At 50.8% G+C, this 21,719-nt stretch overlaps 1 protein-coding gene across 1 annotated transcript in view; it reads left to right on the top strand.

Annotated features, from left to right (window-relative positions):
* Positions 1–21,719, top strand: part of GALNT2 (polypeptide N-acetylgalactosaminyltransferase 2) — a 148,153-nt gene that overhangs the window by 60,478 nt on the left and 65,956 nt on the right. Inside the window, exon 2 of the mRNA XM_063082798.1 lies at positions 16,000–16,093. Coding sequence (XP_062938868.1) covers positions 16,000–16,093 — 94 coding nt within the window. The remainder of the gene's footprint in view (positions 1–15,999; positions 16,094–21,719) is intronic.

Genomic DNA, 21,719 nt, shown 5'->3' with positions numbered 1-21,719 from the left:
ATGCCTCGTCCCATGATTTCAGGATGCTGGGGCACGTCCTGGTTCACTTCAGCTGGTGCCTGAAATGTAGAAGGTGAATAGGAAATGCTGGGAGACGTGCTCTGTGCTTGAGGGGCTTACCCTCGAGTGGGAGGCCAGGGCCACGAGCTGCTTTGGTTCTCCAGTGAGAGAGGTGCCCAGGTGCAGTGAAAGGTGGGGTCCGACTGGGCATGGGACATCGTGATTTGGAGAAACTGTCACGCAGGAGGTAAGAAGTGAGCCAGGGCCTGAAGGAAAGGACCCTCCAGGAAGGAATAAACAAGGTCCTCCCAGAGAGCTCTTACTTAAGGCTGTGAATTTTGTCGTCATTTGACCTTGGTCCGGGTGCCACCTCAGTTTCTCCACTTGAAAGCAGAGGAGGCTCTGGGGCTTGCTTGTAGCTGCGGTGAACGTTACTTGGGATGCCTGTGAGCCACGAGTGCAGCGCCTGGCGCGTAACAAGGACGGTGGAAGCAAAGGAGACAGCTGTGTCACGGTGCTGGGCAGCTGGCAGAACGGCTTTAGGAAAACACAGAAACGACACCTCCCGGACGCGGAGCAGCGGGAACGCTCGTCGGCCGCAGGTGGGAGCGCGCAATGGCGCGCCACCTTGGAGAGCGGTTTGGCGGTTTCTTATTTGAACACAGGCCCTCGTGTCCCCAGCATCTCACCTCAGCTGTTTGTCCGGGGACATGGAAACCTATGTGCTCAGGGAGTTTGTGACGGCTTTGCTCATATTTGCCCCAGACTGGAAACTGCTCAGTGTCTGTCCCCTGGGAAATGGATAAAGAAGCTGCACTGTGCCCGTGGGTGGGGAGGAGGCGTGCAGTCCGCAGCAGGGAGGGTCTCGGTGCATTCTGTGTGCGACAGAGGCCAGGGCCGAGAGGCCACGTGCTGTGTGAGTCCACTTATGTGACATTCTGGAGAAGGCAAAACTAGAGGAAGCAAGTGGGTCGGGGGTTGCCAGCGGCTGGGGGGTGGGCTTCACTAGGAAGGAACAGGGGAGTTTTGGGGGCGACAGAACCGTTCCATATCTCGATCCTGGTGGCAGTCACACACCTGTATGCAGTTATCCAAACTCACAGAGCCGTGTTCTCAGAGGAGTGAGTTTATATGTAAATCACAGGTGATTAAATAGTGAGGCAAAGGTCATGGGCCCCGTGAAGGCTGCACATGGACACGGTGCAGGACAGGCCCGCTCGGGCAGCCAGAGGCTGAAGAGGCAGGCGGGGCTGGCTGCAAGGGTCGCGGTGCAGCACGGAGAGCCCTCGGAGGCTCAGGCGGTGGGGGCAGGATGGAGCTTGCCTTTTGTGTCACATAACAAGTGAGTAATGTGGGGACACAACAGGCCAGAGGCCCAGCGGGGCCAGTGTCGTTCTTCATACACACGCAAGACCCCCACACAGCGGTCCGTGGAGGGATTCGAGAGAGAGGAGAGGCTCATAGCTGACACAGGTGCCTTTTCTTACAGATAGGGAAACTGAGGCATGAAGTCGCCAGCTTTTATTTGGGAAAAATGCCAAGAGTTGGAATGAAAGCAGAGCGCCATGAGGCACTGTCACTGGCCCTGTGGTCCGCACAGTGCGCTTAGCCTGGATCCCACTCTCCACGTGACGTCAGTGTGGAGCCCAGGTCAGCCAGAGGGGAGGTGGCCGGCAGGGTGCAGAGCGGGCCAACGCTGGGCAGAGGCCGGGGCCTGCGTCAGGGCGCCTGTCCCTCCCCCTCTGTCTGTGCCAAGTCGGTTTTGCTCTTTTCTCCCGGGGTTAGCGCTTGCTCCTGGCCCCAGTCAGAGCTAAAGACTCGTTCCTTCAGCCCATACATGAGTTGGATACGTGCCGTCTGGAAGGCAGTGTTCCTTTACACAAGGTTGTTAATGGCTGGCACAGCAGGGACCGAGCCTGGGGGTGGCGTTTCTGAGAAACACCCATCCCTGTGCTGCTGCGGGTTGGCTCATACTCAGACGTTTGAAGTGGGTGAAGGAGCAGGTCCCTGTGTCTGGCGAGTTGTTGACTCTGCCTGTAGACGAGGCACAGAGAGGGGGTTGAAACAGAGCATTCAAGACAGTGCACCCTCTAACCTGTACTCTGCAAACACCCTTGGGGTCTCCAGCCCCCAGAGGGGACCGTCCACACCCGACCTGCTGCCACAGCCCTTCGCTGTCAGCGGGAAGTTTCCTTGACCTAGGAACTATCTGCTTTTTGCCACTACTTACTCCTTTCCCAGCTGTGTTTACTGCCACTGACTTCTCATCCTTGCACGTGAGGCCGAAGTCACTATTGCTTTTCTCCAAAAACATTTAGCACGTCCCTGAGTTTATCAGAAGGACAGAAGGAAGGAGACAGTCGGTGTGAGGCTGGGGTCTGCTGGGGAATTTCGCCCAGTTATTTTGCTTCTTTATTTGCATTCCCACCTTGTGTTCCTGCTGGGTGTGAGATGACATTTAAATCTCAAGTCTGGTTTAGGACCAGGTGGGCCAGACTCTTCTCAGAGGGGAGGGGAGGGGACGGTGGCTTTGCTCCAATTGGTCCATGAGGACCACACCGAGAGTCTGTGGGGACCCGCGGGGTGTGCTGTGACCTCGAGGTCCCGGGGCTGTGGTGTTTCCCACCCAGCAGGCTGGGCATTGAGAAGGTGGTTAGCTCTGTGTCTCTCGTGGAGTGGGGCCAACTTCGTACGGGTCAGCTCCGGAGAGGAGACCCCGAATCCACCCCCACCCGCAGGCTGGTGGCGCTGGCTGCGGTAGCACTCCTATCCCTTGAATTGCTTTTTTGCTGTGGACTTGTTAGAACGGGGGGCCCTGGGGAAGTGGCAGCTTGACCGGCCCTTGGCTGGAGCCTGTTAGCCAGAGCCTTGCTGCTGGCTCTGGAGGGGTTGGCTGATGTGCCCTCTGGGATGACTGCCGAGAGCTGGCAAGGGGCGGTGGGGAGGCCGCAGTCCTGGTCCTCCCTGTGCGGCGTCTTCTGAATCCGGGAGCCATCCCCCCAGGTGTTTTGCTCCTACCCCGCTCCTAGGCCTGCATCTTCAGACTCTGTCCACTGCCCAGACCTTTCTCTCTTCTCTCCTGAACGACCGCTGCCATTTCCTGATCGCCCTCTCACTCCCTGCCTCCGTCGTCCAGGCCATCGCAAAACTGTGAGAATCAAGATTTTCCACGGGCATTGACAACAGTGCCTGATGATATTGAACTTGTACTGTGTGTCAGGCACTGTACCAAGAGCCCACGGAATCCTGCGTGGTCACCGTCAACCACGGTACCCTATGTAGCCGAGATCGCATGCCACGCCCGGTAGTCATACCTGTGATCTCTTCCTCCTAGCAAAGGACTTGAAAAGTATTTGCCAGATGAATGAAGTGGTTGTATCGGAGATGACTCCTAAAGCTCAGCGGTCGTTTTATCCCTCCCAAAACTCTTCCAGACCCTTTTTCTATATGTACAGAAAAGAATATAGTATCCAGAACGGGGGCTGTTGGCTCAGACTGCGTGGATGGCCCCAGAGTCCTTTGGACGGAACTGTCCTTTCTTGCTGTGCCCCAGGGTTTTTACAGGGAACAGCGACGTACAATTTGCTTCCTGCTTTCTGCAGAGCTGTTGTTGAGGATTATTCTGTGTCGTGTCATTCTGCATTCGTGTCTCGGTTATCTCTTGCTGCCTAGCAAACCATCCCAAATGTAGCAGCCTAAGCCAGGCACGGTTCCTCACTTCTTACAGCCCTGTGCTTGGCTGGGCAGCCTCCTGCTGTTCTCCATGGGGCTGCTGTGCACCCTGCGGTCAAGTGACAGCGGGTTGGCCAGCTGCTGCAGGGTGGCCTCACATCCCTGGTTCTAGCTGGCTCTCGTGGGGGCGCTTCAGCTCTCCGCACAGCCTTGTTAGCCTCCGCAGCCTAGACTGGTGACTTTGCAGCGTGTGGTCTCAGGGCAGTGTTCTGAGAGGGCACGTTCAGTGTCCACGAGCCCTGCTTCATGTTTGCGGGCATCCAGTCGGCCAAAGCAGGTCACGCAGCCAAGTCCAGAGTCCAGCTCCGGATGCCCGTGGAGGGATGGGGAAGAAACGTGGCTATTTCTAGTCCAACACAGTCGGGGGCTCCAAATCGTTCCCTTCGTAACACTTGGCAGGACTTAGTGCCAGAGATGCGGTCTCTGAAGGTGCGGCGAGTGCAAGGACAGGCTTTGGAGCTCCCCTGAATCGAGATTCTGACCCGGCCACTCACCGTTGTGCCTTTGGCGGGTGACTCCGTTTATCTTCCTTCCTAGGATTGTCGTGCAGTTAAAGCCACACTGCCCATAACCTCCGACCTGTGATGGATTCTCAGTCCCTCTCTGTTCCTCTGACTCCCACCGATTCCTCCTGTCTCTGGATGTTCAGAGTTAGGAAAACTCAGGTTGACCACAGCGTGTCTGTTTCATTGTTTCCTCGGTTTCCGTGTTCCATTTTTTTCTGCGTTTCTATGGAGGTCTTTTGGTTTAAGCCACCTGATCCTTTCTGGGAGACCACAGGAGTGTTAACCTTAGGTAAGACTCACTAGCAAAATTCCTTAAAAATTAAAAAAAATTCTGGCACTTCCAGGTGCCTGGTTGTGCTGGTGGGGTGCAGGATTGCAGTACTACTGGACAAGCTGTGTAGACATGAAGGAAAGTGAGTTTGCACGCTCCGAAATTTGACTCAGGTGATCTGGTTTTCACAACCGTGTAGACCGACCAGTCTTCCGTTTTTTGTTTGTTCGTTTTTGTTTTTTTGGCTTCTGGCTGGTACGTGGATCCAAACCCATTACGTTGCTGTTAACCAGCGATGCACTGTAACCAAATGAGCCAACCGGCCAGCCTAGACTGACCAGTCTTCTACCGAGTCTTCCACCACCTGACTCACCTGGTCCAGCACATCCCTAAAAAGCCACTCTTCCGGGTGTTACGACGAGGCTCCTGTATCTACACATCTACCACGTGGAACAAGCTCCATGCCCTCGAGCAGCGCCTGGACATCTTAGAGGCAGAGGCCAGGCTCACCCGTTTCTAACAGCTCCTTGCACCCTTTGTGGGGTCCCCTGGTGGCAGTGGGTGGCGTTGGAGGCCTCGCACCAGATATGGTCAACCTCGTGATGCCTTAGTGATAGGAAATGTTGCATAGGTTTGAAGTTCCATCCTTAACACATCTATGCTAAAATTTTAAAATTATTCACGAAGATAATTAGAAAACATGAAAAAAAGCTTGAGAAGTAGCGACGAGTCTACTCCTCCTCTCTAACACAGCCATTTTTATTGCAGTGTGTTTCTTTCCAGGCAAATCCATATGGATATGTATTTTTATGTAGTGGTTTCATTGTATACACAAAATTTTGTCTCCTTTTTCATTTTACATATTGTTAAGTATTTTGCATGTGGCTATATGATCCTTATAATTTTTAATGGTTGCATAATATTTTTCTAAAGGACTTTAGCATACATTAACTAACTTCTGTTCATGAATATTTTAGGTTTCTTCTACTTCTTTCTCTTACAAATAATGCTGCAATACTCGTGCATAAAATTTGTTCCTTATTTTGGGGTTAGTTCATTGGGATAAATTCGCAGAAGTGAGATTTCTTGGCTTAAAGGTTTTAAGTGTCTTCTGAGCTCTCGGTGTAGGGTGCCAAATTGCTTTCCGATAAGGTTGAACTAATTTATACTGTATCCTTGCTTTTAAATAAGATAGTGAGACATCTGCAGCCCATGTTATCCTAAGCATTAGAATAGTATGGAAAATGTCTCAGCTTTGAGGTCTGAGATTGGAGCTCCGATGAATGTGCCAGAGGTGAGGGTCCAGCAGCTTGTCCCAGGGCAGAACTGAAGAGGGTGGGAGGCTCCGGTGGTGGCCAGCACCCTGGAAGGTGCCAGCAGATGCCCACAGGGCTGGAGGCTTCTGTCTAGAGTCCCCCTACGTGTCACTCACACTAGGAGATGATGTGAACGCTGCACTCAGCTTCTGGGATCTGGTCTACACAGCCTTCTGAGAAAGGAGCTAGGAGCTGTGGAAAGACCACTGTTTCGGGTTGGGGCTCTGTCAGGCCGCACCAAGCACCTTTCCCCGTGTGTACCCATCTGTGAAATGGGCTAGCAACACAGGACTGCCTTCTGCTCGCACAGATCCTTCATGAAAGGAGAGCATTTGTAATTAATAGAATAAGGGCCTTATGAGAAAAACAGATCAGGACACCCCTTATAGGGTTTGAGGGTAATATTCGCACAGGCAGTAGCCGCTGACCCAAGATAAAGAGATTGTTAATGAGAGCATGTAAATTAGAATAAATAAGAATAAAGGCACAGTCACCATTCGCTGTCACCCATTGGTCAGACACTGTCAGAAGTGTCCTCCTCACCGTGTCGCTGAGGTGCGCGTGAGTTCCTTTTCCATGGTTGCAGGAGCACGCATCCTGCAAGCGTGCCTCCCTCCTGGGGTCTCTGGTCTTCCAGCCACGTTCCCTGTCCTCCTAAAAAGCCCACGTGGGTCACCGTCATTTTACCTGCTAACCTTGCCAGGATTTGTCTGGTGTTTTTCAGATGCCTTTGTCCTCAGCCTTCACTCAGGTGTCCTCATGCCCTTCTGCCTGTCCCCATGCTGGGATGTGTGGCCTCTGCACCCTCTTCTTCCCCTGGGCAGCTTTGGGAAAACCTCCTGTCTGCTCTGACTTGTCTGCTTTCTTCCCTTTTTCCAGCATCTGCGTCTGGTTCTAATGGTCCCCAAAGACAACAGAACTGAAGTCTGGCTGTACTTGAACTCAGATCCCTCCCTTTGACGAGAAGGGGTAATTTGTTGTGAGGGGAACTCCGGGTTCAGGAGAGTTGCTGTAGCCGCCTTGGTGGGGAGTGATGAGGAGAGAAAGGCGGCATCCTGGGCTGGCCAGTGCTCGGCGGGGTGGGTGTTAGCGGGTGAGAGTCTCTCCCGCCCCCACTCGGGTTGGCTGTACCTGGGCGGTGCTCCCCTGAGCTTCCAACTCTGTAATGACTTGTGGTAAGATGGGGGAAGAAGTGTAATGACAAATTTGCCATTCAGTTTCTAACCACTGGCCCCTTGCGGCTCTGAGCATGTCATTCTGAAACATTTTTCTCCTGAAATGCTGTTCCAAACAGACTCAAGTTCTATAGTCAGTTCTGACTCGGTGGCTCCAAAACTGGCCACATTGGATCCTTGGTGGGAGGGACTTGATCAAAGTGGACAGTGTAAGGTGGTGGCACCTACAGGTGATGAGGTGGCATTGCACCCTGGCTCTATGAGACCTGAATAACATGCAAGCAGAGGGGAGGATTGCCAGCATGTTAACACCGAAGCCAGCACTGCCAGGTGTGGAGGGGACCCCACAGGTGATTGGGGTGGGGCTGGGGAGGCAGCATGGCTGTGACATTTACTGGGGATCTGGGGGCAGCAAATTATGCTGTGGCAAGGCTGCAGAGGTAGTTGGCTGACAGATGCCACCCACCTACCTCCCTCCCTGTCACTGCTCCACTGCAGAGGTGGCTTGGCTCAGCACCTGCTGGCCTCACCTGTCTCCTGCCACTTCTCTTGTCTGTTGGGAATTGTTATTTCTTTATTTTAAAATACAATTGATTTTTATGTAACTCAGGGAAATTTTTTTTAAATACCTCTCTTTTTTTTGTAAAAAGACATTTTCTAGTCAAGTTTCCTGAAATCCATCATTTCCCTATAGTCAGAGAATCTGCTTCCATTAAAGCTAAGAAACCCACAGCAAGATCTGGAGCTGCAGTTGAGAAAGGGTTTTGTCTGACACCCCTACAGGGGAGGCCCTCGTCTGTGCACAGGGAGAGAGAGGTGGAATCCGAGGAAATGTCGAGGGAGGAAGTGGCAGGTGCTCAGGGTGTCACGGGCTCTGTCATGTATCGTCCCTCAAGGGCTGCTGCTCTTGCGTGGGGTGGGGAGTCATCACCAGGAGCCGAGAGCCCCCGTGCGTCCCCAACTCTTACTTGGAGCCAGGAGTAAGGGAAAGCTGCCTGTCAGTCGCTGGCCTCTTCTCCCCGCTGTCAGCTGCCTTCTGCCTAGGTCACTGCAGAGAGCGTGAGAGTGCAGGCTGGGCTGGCGGCTCTCGAAAAGAAGACCGTGGCGTGAAACAGCTTCTCCCAGGCCTCGCCCCAGAGTCTCCCAGAGCCAAGCGTTCAGGTCAGTGTCCTCAGGAAATTTACACCTTAGTTCCCTTGAAGGGACAGGGAATGGACAGGGCTTAAAATTGCCGCTAAATATAGACAGGTACCCTGGAAATACCGAGTTGACAGATGTTGGCCAGGAGTGTTTAATGTGGTGGCTTTCCCTTTGTGTAAATAAGATCTTTGCAAACATTTTTTACTTTTTCTAACTTTATTCTTTGTAGAACAACTTAAGATTTGCAGAAAAATTGGGAATGTGGTGCAGAGTTCCAAAACACTCATTTTCCTGTTATTAACATCGTCCGTTCGTATAATGCATTTGCTGTAATATTGATTGACATGTGATTATTAACTGAAGTTCCTACTGTGTTCAGATTTTTTCCCTAATTCCCTTTTTCTGCCCAACATGCCATCTGGTCATCATGCTCCGTCCAGTCCGTGTGTCTCTTTAGGCTCCTCTTGGCCGTGACCGTTTCTTAGACTTTCCTTGTTCTGTTTTGTTGTTGAGTTTTTGTTTTTTGATGACCTTGGCAGTTTTGTGGAGTCCTGTCAGAGATTTTGTGGAATATCTCTATTTGAGGGCCTGTCTGATGTATTTTTGTTCCAGTTAGACTGGGGTTATGGGTTTGGGGGAAAAAGACTGCAGAAGTAAGATATGCACACACTTTTAACAAGTCAGTGGATGAACTAGTTATGGGGAGGTTAAGTGACCTGCGTAGTAACTGCAAGAGGAATAAAGCCGGGTCCTCAAGTTGGAAGCAGGCAGGTTCGATGCTCTCAGCGATGGGACTTAATGTCTAGCTTGTACCGTGCCTTACAGGTCAACGGAGCCCTGTCAGTTACATCATTTCAGAAGGTGGGACCGAGTGGTTTTGAAATTTCTGTGTCACATTTTGGGACACCGAGGTGCAGACAGGCAGCCTGAGCTGCACCAGGCAGTAGAGGAGGCCAGGACCGACGGCCGTGCCTGAGCGTTCCGGTGCTAGAGGTGCTGGGAGGTTCCAGGTTCAGTGGCTGGGCACTGCCTGTCCTTCCATCTGTATGTGGCTCCGGGATTCAAGAGGACAGACTTTGGCTGGATTAAGGCAACTGCCTGGCCGCGTGTGTGGGGGGTGAGTGTGCGGGACGGCACCCGCGGCCGTCTGCGCCTTGGAAAGTTCAGCAGTAGAGGACGGATGGCATGTGGTCTGTGACTTCCCTACGGGTGTCCAGCGGCCCTGTGTCACTTTCCACCAGCCGGCTTTCTGTGAGGCTGCACAGCAAAGGTCATGAAGCGGTGACCTCTGCCATAGTATGTTTTTCATTTGGGAGCAGGTGGGTATGTGTGAAACACTGCGTGACCTTGACCCCAGCGCAGAAACGTGCCCCCTCCCCTTTCAGCAGCACGGGTGAAGTTGGAGTCTGGCTGGGCGTGTGAGCTGCCCGGGGGCCTCTAGAGCCCCCGGGACGGGGCAGGACCGGGCAGTGGGAGTGCAGGGAACCCAGTCCTTCTGTCCGGCTCCCTCTGTTCTTTGCAGATCCTGATTCTGAAACCCTCCGTGGCTTTTGATTGCGGCTGTTGGGGGTGTTGTTGGAAGTTCACCAGGGCTGCTCTCACGCTTCCAGCTGTGTCCCCCTCAGTGACGGCACTAGGAGGGCCCACGGCTGCCCTGTGGCCTTTGGCACAAAACGAGGGACCGAGTGAGCCATGCGTCTGGTCTCTAAGATGTACCAGGTCCCCTGCCTCGTCCCATGCTGACTACTCTTCCTATAAACCGAGCTCTTGCTTCCAATGGGCACTTCTCTTTACAAGCAAAAACCAATCTTTTATAAATGCTTGGGTGTCAGTGTTTGCTGAGCACGGGCTTCTGGTTTTAAGGGAAGTTTTGCTGTGGTTCGGGGTGACCTGACCGGCCTAGCTAAAGGGGCCTCTCTGGGCACTCTGGTGGCCTTTTTTCAGGACCCTTTCCCAGTGAGTTTAAATTACATTTGTCTGTCTGTTCATGGGTCACAGACCCTATTTAGAAAGTAAAAGTTTACATAGTGACACGGCACGCCAGCAGGGTGCTCATCCTCTCGTGGGAGAGAGACCTCCAGGTTTTTCCTCCGCGCTGCCCTGGTGGAACCCCCACCCGGAAGAGTTGGAGACGATACAAATACCTCTGGTTCTTCCATGGGTCACTTTATAGTGAAAATGCTTGATTATGGGAGGTCTGGGTCTTTAGCAGGAAACTAAATCCACTCTTAGAAACTTGCTTTTGAGTCAACAGTACTGTGGTTAATTGACACTCGTGGTTTGTTGGTTTGGCAGGTGCACAGGCTGCAGAATACAAATCATCCCATCTTTTTAGCATATCTGGCAACCTGGCTTTTTTTCAGAACTTGGTGTTGCTGTACACATTGGCCGTGGTGGTGATTACCGAACAGTCGTTAAATAACAGTGTAAAGTAGACCATCAGTGAGGAAAGAATCAAGTAGGCATTCAGACGGCGTTTTTGGTCATTTAATCTGCCTCTGAGCATATGTTCTCGTCAGTTGAAATAATTTAACAGTGACAAAATGTATTTCAGCAAGGGGACATTTTTTAAAAAGCCTATTTTTTTTTTCTTCTTCCATGGTAATATTTTTATATCTCTGTTAACAAATATGGTGTTAGCCATTTAAATTATATGAGGCCGCCTTGGATGAGTTAGCGATATACGTAACATTTATTCTGTTATTGTCTAGGTTTGTGTGTGTGAGCACGTTTATTTTGCTGGTGTTTCATAACAGAAATGCTGTGAGTGGCCCTAGGTGGTGAGAGTCTCTCTGGTGGACGTGGTCGTGTGAGATGAAACAGCGTTTTCAGGGCACTCGACTCTCGGTCCCCCATCACCCCCAGCCCCACCCATGAAGACTCGTCTGGGCACAGCCATGTTCTGCCGACCTTCGTTGCTGCCGCCAGCAGGTCTTACGGCATTGATGAGCATCGTGGTGTTAGAATATCCTCAATAGTCACCAGTTCTGTGACAATCCTCATTCATTCCCAGGGTGGGTCTAATCCCTCCCCGTGAGTGTGGGCTCGACACTGACTCACCTCTAGTGAGTGGACTGTGCAGAGTGACAGTGTGCGACCCTGAGACTTGGTCGTCATGGGCGTGGTGGCCTCTTTCTGGATCGTTCTCCCTCTGATCACTCACTGTGGGGTGACCCAGCCGCCACACGGGGAGGACACTCAAGCAGTCTCTGCCAGGTCTGTGGTGAGGCACCAGGGCCCCAGGGAAACCTTCCAATGACGCCGCCTCCCTGGAGACTGTGGCTGAGACCACCCAGACTCCAGACCTCCGAGCCGTGTGACATAATCAGTGTGTATTGTTCTAAGCCACTGAGTTTTGAGGTCGTTTCTTCTGCAGCAAAGATACCACAGTGAGTCGTGTGGTTCTTCCATCTCTCTCCCCACCTGCCAGGGCAAGGCTTGGACTGAACAGAGCCCTGAACCATTGGTGCCTCTCCTCTGTCTTGGTGCCTCCTGCGCGGTGCCCCTGCCCGCGTGGCCGCGGCCTCTGAGCACAGTCCCTCCCTCTAGAGTGACCAACACCACACCTCTGGCCACAGCCAGGACCACTTCTTAGTTACCGCTCTCGTCTGGAGCAGAGACCACATCGGGGCTGCAGTGGGGGATGCTCTTTTGATACCTGAGCCTGTGCTCGCACTTAATTTTCATAACTGTTCTCCACTGTGACCGGCTAGAGGTGCTGTCTCTGAAGACAATGTCAGTGTATTAAAAGGCCGTCGCTATCTCATCCACGGAGCAATAGCACGAGTTTTGGCTGCCGTGCTCTCTAGTCACGGCAGGTCGTGGGTTTCCCTCCGGTCTCACCAGTGGTCCGGGTCAATTCCAGGGGAGCTTCGGGTGCAGGCTGCTTCCGCTGGGTGTGTCTGTAAGAACCACATGGCCAGGTGGAGATTTTGAGCTTTTCATCTGTGAAAACGAGCCAAAGTCGAACATGTAATAGCAACAACTGCCGGTTTGGTTAAGTTAGTACGAAGGAGAAGGGGAGTTAGGAGTCTCGTTATCTGGCCCAGATGCCGTTTATGAGGAGGGGGCACGCTCAGCCCCCGGCACCCTGGTCCACGGGGCGGGGCAGTGGCCTCTGCCCCTCGGTGCTTCATGGATGGGTCGGCAGGGACCCGAGACCTCGTGTGCGTTTCCCTGCCAGGATTCAGGTTTTGGTTGGAACCACTGAGCCTCCCGATTCCCTGAAGCACCGTCTGGCTGTGGGCTGGTCATTCTGCATCCAGCGTCAGCGTCCCTCTGCTGCGGGACGCATGGGAAGACGGGTCTGCATCCTGGAACGCAGAGCAGGCCGTGTCCTGTGTGACGTCTGACCCAGCGTAGACCACATCTGTGCTCTCCTCTGTTCTCAGCAGTTTATGCTTGTCACCAGAACGAGGACCTGCCTGTCACGATGTCATTTTCCAATTAAGAGGGAGAAACATGCAGATGGGTTGGTGGCAGAGCCTGGTGCCAGCGGATGCCGGGTGGCATGGGGCCCTTCAGATATCTGCATCCAGCGTGTTTCCATTTTTAAATGGAGCCACCAAGGGTGCAGACCAGCCTTGTCACGATGGAAGTGCAGGGGGTGGTTGGAAGGCCAGGCTTCCCCTGCACAGCGGATGAAGCGGTGATGTCAGTCCGAGCGGGTAGGGCGAGGGTTTTTCCAGCCGTGTTCTAAGCGCTAGAGGGACACGAAAGGATGGGGTGCAGCTCGCTTGTCCACAAAGGACCTGGGCCCTCTTGGGTAGCAAGACGTGTGAAATAGGTCGTAAGCATAGAGGTGACCAGGTGCCCATGGAACGTGTCTGCTGCTGGGAAGGCTGCCAAGCGGCCCTGGAGATGTCAGCCCAGCCTCCTGATGTCGGAGACGTGGGCTGCTGATCCAGTGTCCCACCATAGGCATCACAGCCACGGCCACAACCTGAGGCCTGGCTCCCTGTCACCCTACGCATCCCTCGTGTTGGCCTCTCCTGCTCCTGGTTCCCGCTCTGCTCATGCCCTCCCTGGGCAGCCTCTCCCGGGCTCGCCAGGAACGTACCCACCCCGCACAGCCCTGAGCTCCAGACGTGTGTCTCCGTCTGCGTTCCGGGCACTGCCTCTTGGGGTCCCGCAGTGGCCTCAGTATTTCCACCGCACGCTCTCCAGCTCTCTTACCTGTCTCCGTGGCGACTGTCCCCCCGCCTGTGGAGTGCAGGGCCGGGGGCAGGTGCGCACCTCGAGCCTCTCCTCCCTGCATCCTGCGCCGGCCCTCACCGCCGCGCCAGTCCCCTCCTCCCCGGGACCTGGCCCTGGGCCAGCTTGGTGCTCCTTGTTGCCACCACCGCGGCCTCCTGGCCTCTTCTGTCCCTGCACCTGCTCCTGCCCTGCAGCCCAGGTGATGATTCCAGAACATGAGTCTCAGGCCAACTCGCCACTTTGTGGCTTCCCATCTCCTGCCCACCCTGTCGCTGGCTCCCCTGGGAACAGCCACCCCGCTGCCATCACTCTCCTTGCCTCCCCCAGGTCTCGGGCATGGCCTCCCTGCAGGGACCGCGCTGTGCCTGTCTGTGTCCAGCACGTGCTTGCCACTGTGTCTCTGGGGACTGGCTTTCTTAATCCCAGACCAGGGGGCGGGCTGGACAGGTGTCTTAGGGGGAGCTGTAGCCTGGCCGTGGGTCGTGCCCGGACACCGTCTCAGCTGGTGAATTTAGTCAACCGTCTGCAGGAATTGACACTAGTGACCAAGCATATTCTGAGATGAATGGTCAGTGTGTCGTTTTATGTTAACTTTGGCTGTCTCCTGGGGCAGGGGGAGCTGTCTCATCTAGAGGCAGTACAAGGACGCGGTTGAGACATTGGACTCCAGCACTAAACGCCCTGGGTTTCAGATCCAGTCTTGTCACGCACCTGTGTTACCTAAACTTACAGGGCCTCAGAGTCCTCGTCTGTAAAATGGGGATAGTAGTGGCCTTGATTCTTACACGCAGAATATGAGGCTGAGTTGTGGGCCCCACTGCAAACGTTTGCTCAAGGACAAGGTTAAATGGTTTGATCCACTAACCAGTGAATGTAGGAGGCCAAATGCCTGTGGTGGGAAATTATTACCCACAAAATGCTACAAGCAAGCTACGAAGTAAAAACAAAGGCTTAATTAAAAGTCTGCACGGAGTGACTCTGGTGACTTCATCTCTTGCTGGTTTAGTGGCCACACTCTTGCGTGTACCGTAAAGACAGTCAGTAGGTTAGAGCCTCACATACGCCAAGGTTGCCATGAAATCATTGCCAGTAATAAGTGGAAAGTTTATTTATAGCCAGTTAATCTCAAAAGCCAAATTATAAATACCTTCTCAAAATTTTTTTGCAGCAACACATTTAAATTGGGATGTGGATGTGTTTTAATACATTTGGAACCATATGCGCTAGGACTGTCAGAAGCACTTGGCACACTTAAAGGACTAACATTGGGTGGGTGGGGCTAGGACCCCCCAGGCGCAGAATGGTCTCTGTCACCAGCCCGCCTGCGGCATGCCCCGCCTGCCACTTCCACTGCAGCCCAGATGCAACGAAGGCAGCCGTGTCACTTCACTGCAGAAGTAGCGGAAGGAAAGGCCGGCTGAGAGAGGGAGGGGCGTAGGCATGGTTTCTGTCTAATTACTGTAGTTCTTGAGTAAAAATGCAGATTCTTAGCAGAGCAAGATACATTTGGAAAAAATGTGTGGTTTGGCCCAGGCCCTGAGGATTACCCTTCTTGCAGATGTCACTTTACATTTTCAAGAGCCACATTGTCTCCCATGGTCAGCATTTGCGCAGTGCACAGGCTGTGCTGGCCCAGGGGAGTGCTGGTTCAATAAGCCCATGGAAAGCTGGTGGGGAGCCCCACGGCCCCCCACCGCCGCCGCCGAGGGAGGGATCACTGCCACATGCGATCCCAGCAGCATCTGCTCAGTAGGACGGCCAGTTGACAATGCTTGGTTCACCAAAGTCTGGTGGGAAGATTGCTAGCCATGGGATATTTCTGATTTGGGTTCTATACAGAAACCTTTCTTATTTTATTCACGGAAACCAGATTCCAAGTGGTTGAAAAATATATGTATCTCTGTGGTCGTAGAGTTGTTATTTAGTTTGACTTAATGTCGATAAATTGAGATAAGTTGAATAAATTCTGCCATAGCTTGCGTCTCATTCTGGTTTCGCATTAAGTCCGCGATTTGCAGCTCTGCTCCATGGGCAGTGCTGTTAGAATAAGCCCTAGAGGGCCGGCCCGTGGCTCACTTGGGAGAGCGTCGTGCTGACAACACCAAGTCAAGGATTAAGATCCCCTTACCGGTCATCTTTTAAAAAAAAAAAAAAAAAACCCTAGAGAAAGCTTAGTGGTACCTGCCACCCTCTTGTGTTGGTCAAATCGTTTAACACCCTCGGAAGGGAGCTGAAATGGGCCTCTAGGGAGCATCTGGCCCGAGGGTGCGTTAAGCCACCCCAGGTGTCCGGAGAGCTGCCTGCCTTCATTTTAGTGGCTTTACTCTGACCACTGGGAGTGATTCTATCGAGTGCACTTTCCCTCACCCACTTCCCCACCCTCACAGACCTCAAGGCCATGGAGCTTTCAGAGTATTTCCTGCCTGCAGAGATGCAGCACAGGGACGAAGTGAGGGGAGGGGACAGGTCTCGCCCATGCTTTTGTCCCCTTGTGGCTCGACCATCTGTCAAGTTCTGGGTGGGGCTCCTACAGGACAGCGTGGTCTCCTGCTCATCCCTGTGCCCCCAGGGCCACCTGGCTTCAGGAGACTCTGTGAATGGAACTGATGAATGACACTGTGCTCAAAGAACTAGTCAACTCACGTGCTGTCTTTGTTTCCCAGGAGGACTGGAATGAAATTGATCCCGTTAAAAAGAAAGACCTTCATCACAGCGATGGAGAAGAGAGGGCGCAGAGCGTGGAGACCCTCCCTCCAGGTACTGCCCCGGGCCGGGGGCCAGGACACCAGGACACCGTCCTGCTCTGCCCACGTAGCGGTGAATGGACCCAAGCTGGCGCGGGGAGCCATGGCCTGTGGTGGGGAGTGTGGGCTTCGTAGTCCAGCTGGGGACAGGCCCGAGAGCACTGCTTCTCGACCCCGTCAGCCCGCTAGTGGGTGGTAAGATGGAGTTTAGTGGGAGGTGACCAAAATGTGTGGAAAGAGGAAATAGAATAAAATAGAAAGTACAGGATGGTACGTATTAGTTTAGCAAAATATTTTAATAGATCTTATTTCTTTAGAGCAGTGTTGGGTTTACAGCAAAACTGGGAGGGAGGTCCAGAGAGTTCCTATACACCTGCTGCCCCCACACTCACAGCCTCCCCGTAACAACGTCCCCCACCGGAGGCCCATTTGAACCTGCACTGACACGTCATTGTCACCCATAGTCACAGGCTACATTAGGATTCACTCTCGGTGCTGGACGTTCTGTGGGTTTGGACACATGTGTAAGGACACGCGTCCACCATCTCAGAATCACACAGAGTAGTTCCACTGCCCCCCAAATCCCCTGTGCTCCTCCTGTTCATCCCTCCCTCCTCCCAACCCCTGGTAACCCCTGATGTTTTCACCGTCTTCATAGTTTGTCTTTCCCAGAATGTCCTATGGATGGAATCCTGCCCTGTGCAGCCTTTGCAGACTGGCTCCTTTCACTTAGTAACATGCATTTAAGTTTCCTCCGTGTCTTTCCATGGCTTGATAGCTCATTTATTTTTCCAACTAAATAATATTCCATTGTCTAGACGTACCACAGTTAGTTTATTCACTCACCTGCTAAAGGACATCTTGGTTGCTTCCAAGTTTGGCAACTATGAATAAAGCTGTTGCAAATATCCACTACAGATTTTTGTGTGGACATAAGTTTTCAGCTCATTTGCATAAACTCTGAGAGGCTGATAGCTGGATCTTATGGTAAGAACATGTTTAGTCCTATAGGAAACTTTCTAAATAGTCTTCCAGAGCGGCTGCACCATTTTACGTTCCCACCAGCAGTGAATGAAAGTTCCTGTTGCGGGCCGAGCCCGTGGCGCACTCGGGAGAGTGTGGCGCTGGGAGTGCAGCGACGCTCCCGCTGTGGGTTCGGATCCTATATAGGAATGACCAGTGCACTCACTGGCTGAGTACCGGTCACGAAAAAGACAAAAAAAAAAAAAAGAAAGTTCCTGTTGCTCCAGATCCTTGTCAGCATTTGGTGTTGTCTGTGTCCTTGATTTTGGCCATTCTAGTAGGTGTGCAGTGGTATCTCAATGCTGTTTTAATTTTCGCTACCCTGATGACATATGACGTTAACCATCTTTTCATATTTGCTATCCGTATGTTTTCTTTGGTGGGCTGTTCAGGTCTTTTGCCCATTTTTTAATCAGATTTTTATATATTCAGGATAACAGTCCTTTATCAGATATGCCTTCTGCAAACATTTCTTCCCAGTCTGTGGTTTATCTTCTCATTTTCTTAACAGTGTCTTCCCAAGAGCAGAAGTTTTATATTTTATTAAAGTCCAGCTTACCAATTCTTTCTTTCAGGGATCGCGCCTTTGGTATTGTCTCTAAAACGTCATCACCATACCCAAGGCCACCAAGGTTTTCTCCTGTTATCTTCTATGAGTTTATAGTTTTGTGTTTTACATTTAGGCCTGTGATCCACGGTGAGTTAATTTTTGTGAAGGGCATAAGGTCTGTGTCTAGGTTCATTGTTTTGCATGTGGACGGCCAGTTGTTCCAGCATTTGTTGAGGAGTACCTTTTCTGCATTGTTTAGTCTTTGCTCCTACATCAAAGATAAACCGACTGTATTTAAGTGGGTCTGCTAGTATTACCGGGCTCTCCATTCTGTTCCAAAGATTCATTTGTCTGTTCTTTCGCCATTGCCACACTGTCTTGATTACCATGGCTTAACATTAAGTCTGGAAGTCAGGCAGCGCCAGTCTACAGACTGTTTTTCTTCAAGATAGTTTGGACTGTCCCGTAACTTTTGCTGCTTCATGTGCACTTTAGAGTCAGTTTGTCGATATCCACTAAATAACTTCCTGAGATTTCGATTTGGATTGCATTGAACCAGCTCAAGTTGGGAAGAACTGACATGTTGACAAAATTGAGTCTTCCTATCCATGAACGTGGACTGACTCTTCATCTCTTGAGACCTTCTTTGATATCTTTTATCAGAGTTTTGTAGTTTTTCTCATAGAGATCTTATACATATTTTGTTAGATTTATACCTAAATATTTCATTTTGGGGCATCCTAGTGTTTTTAACTTCAAATTCCACTTGTCCATTGCTGGTTTATAGGAAAGTGATTGAGTCTTTGTATATTGACCTCATGTCCTATAACCTTGCTATCATTATTTATTAGTTCCAGGAATTTTTATGTTGATTCTGTCAGGTTTTCTGCATAGACAATCATGTCGTCTACAAACAAAGACAGTTTTATTTCTTCCTTCCCAGTCTGTGTACCTTTTATTTCTTTTTCTTATTTTATTGCAAGAGCTAGGACTTCCAGCATGATGTTGAAGAGGAGTTTGGTAAGAGGGGACATCCTTCCCTTGTTCCTGATCTTCGTGGGAAAACTTTGAGTCTTTCACCATCAGCTGTAGGGTTTTTGTAGATGTTCATTATCAAGTTGAGAAAGTTCTTCCCAAATAGTCCTAATTTGCTGAGAGTTTTTGTCATGAACGGCTGTTGGATTTTGTCAAATGCTTTTTCTGCATCGACTGATATGATCGTGTGATTTTTCTTTTTCAGCTTATTGATATGATAGATTACATTAATTGGTTTTTATTTCTTGAACCAACCTTGCATAACGGGGATAACTTCTGTTTGGTCATGGTGTATCATTCTTTTTATACATGGTTGTATTTGATTTGCTAATATTTTGTTGAAGATTTTTGCATATGTTCATGAGAGAAGATAATCTGTAGCTTTCTTTTCTTGTAATGTTTTTGTCCAGTTTTGGTATTAGGGTGACGCTGGCCTCATAGAATGAGTTGGGAAGTGTTCTGTCTGCTTCTGTCTTCTGGAAGAGATTATAGAGAACTGGTGTAATCCCTGTCTTGAATGTTTGTTGGAACTCACCAGTGAGTACTTCTGGGCCACTGTCCAATGTGGGGCAGCAGCTCATGGCACTTCTCCGATGGACCTCAATGGATTTCTAGGAACAGTTGTTGAGGTTTCGTTTTGTCCAGCTTTTTGCTTGTTGGGACCAAGTGATGGCTTCCAAGCTCCTCACTTGCTGGGTGGTAAACCAGAAGTCCCCATGTGAAATGCCTGCATCGGGGTGAGGAAATGTGCACGTTCATGTTTCTTGCCATGGCTGGACAGCATCAGCCAGGCACACAGGCCCTTCCTTCATCTGTCTCCTCCCACTCATTGCTCCAGTGACCCTGGACATGGGTGTGCTGCCACCTTCTCCATGGATTCTGACAGGGTGTGTGTGTGTGCAGTGGACACAGACAGGAGGAGTCATCGCAAAGCCATGTTCCTCTGTATGTAACATAAGCAGTTCCCATGCAGCGGGGGCCGTCAGTGTAGAATCGGTAGCTGATAAGCATCCCTGTAGTTTGTCACAGGAAACTAGGATGCACTTCTACTGCGTGGATTGACGAGACTTCCCGTGGATTGTCTTCTAGTAGAAAAGCAAGTGTTGTGATGGATTGCAAGTGTCCAGAGAGAGGGCAGGAGAAGCCATCTGCTGGACTCAGGATGTGACCGTGACGTCACATGTTACGTAAAATCAGTTTAGTGTGTGCGTTCTCTCTGATTTTAAATTCTTAGTGATTGTATGTAGTTGGTTTTCTTATCCTCAAAGAGATAGGAATGTACTGGTTTGTTTCTTTTTGAGTTATTATTAATAATTTTTGATGAGTGCCCTGTGTCCTTTTATTCTGCCAAAGGGTGTTGCTTTGCCTCCCATGGATTCGTCACCCCTTTTCCCCTGGGTGATGGAGCCACGAAAGATTACTCAAAGCCCATCTCATCTGAGCAGTGAGAAGACCCGAAAAGGGGTTAATCTCCCGGAACCCTCAAGAGCAAGGCATTCCTTCCATTTGGGAAATTAACCATGAATTGGGGTTCTCTTCCTGCATTTATTTTCCAGCCCAGGAAGTTACAGGAAGAGACATAGGTGGGGTAAAAGTTTTAACAAGTTTTAACAATAGAAGCTGGTAACATGCAATTAAGTCGATCCACTAACAAAAGCTTGATTTTAGCAAACATTCTCTTCTTACAGCAATTTCCCAGTGTCTTTACATATCAATCAGTAACCTGTCTGTCTGTGAGCCAGCAACCTTGCTGTGTTACAATTCTTATCTTACAGCAAAGACTCAATAGCCTGGGGAAAATTTCCTGCTTTTGTAAGGTCAATATTTGAAACTGCAAGGCCTTGGAAAACCAGGCCCTGTGAAGTACATTTGCTTTGTGCATACTCTACAAAAGCACTTTCTCTTTTTTGTTGTTGTTGAAACCATTTTTCTTATGAAACCAGCATATACATGGTTTTTTTTTCCATTAGAAATCATTTTGTTTTTAAAAATATAAGTTCCCTGAGCATGATGGATATGCCTAGAATTTTATGGTCTGCAAGGAACCACCAGCTGCCACAATTTCCAGCATGGGCGGGGGGGGGTGTTGGAGAAGTTCGGTGATTTCCTGTGTTCTGTGTGCTGGACGCACAGCAGCTGTGTGCAGCTGAGAGGGAGGAAGTGGTTTGAAGCTGAATATTTTTGTGGCCACAGGCACACTGACAGATGACGGAGCCAGATCTAAGGCAGCAGTGATGTCCCAGGCCACAGCCTCCAGCTTTTTGACCACATTCTATCAACAAAAGTATTCTTAAGTCCCTTTGTCCAACATACATATTAAGATACTCACTTGTAAGTTATACACATATTGCCGTAGGAATCTGTTGATACATTCTTTTTTTTTTTTTTTTTGGTCGTTTTTTTCATGACCGGCACTCAGCCAGTGAGTGCACCGGTCAGTCCTATATAGGATCCGAACCCGCGGTGGGAGCGTCGCCGCGCTCCCAGCGCAGCACTCTACCAAGTGTGCCACGGGCTCGGCCCGGAATCTGTTGATACATTCTAAAGCACACAGGCTGAGCATCCCTGATCCAAAAATCCAAAATCCAGAATGCTCCAAAATCCAAAGCTCTCTGAGCACCAGCATGACTCTCAAAGGCAGTGTTCCCTGGAGCATTTTGGATTTCGGATTTTCAGATGAGGCATGCTGAACCAGGACATATAGTGCAAATTTCCAAAATCCCAATCCAACATCTGAAACACTGTGGTCCCAAGAATTTCAGATAAGGGATACTCAACCTGTATTTAAAATAAGCTATTATAACGAGGAGAATGATTAAAAATGTACCGTTCTTTCTCTGTGCCGCAGAAGGTTGTCTCATGTGCAGCCATGTGGAGGCCTCTGCTTCTGGGGCTGCCACGGCCACAAAAGCCCTGGTTATGGTTCTAACTCATCCCACCCTACTCTTGGGGAGAATCTGGAGTTTGGGTAAAGTTGGCACCAGAGTGGCTGGGAGTCACGGATCTGGGCCGAGGCCGACAGCCTAGTAAC

The sequence above is a fragment of the Cynocephalus volans genome, chromosome 18 (genome assembly GCF_027409185.1).
Source record: "Cynocephalus volans isolate mCynVol1 chromosome 18, mCynVol1.pri, whole genome shotgun sequence".
Classification (NCBI taxonomy): domain Eukaryota; kingdom Metazoa; phylum Chordata; class Mammalia; order Dermoptera; family Cynocephalidae; genus Cynocephalus; species Cynocephalus volans.
Note: the sequence above shows the minus strand (reverse complement) of the source record. Positions and strands in the feature narration are given on the sequence as shown.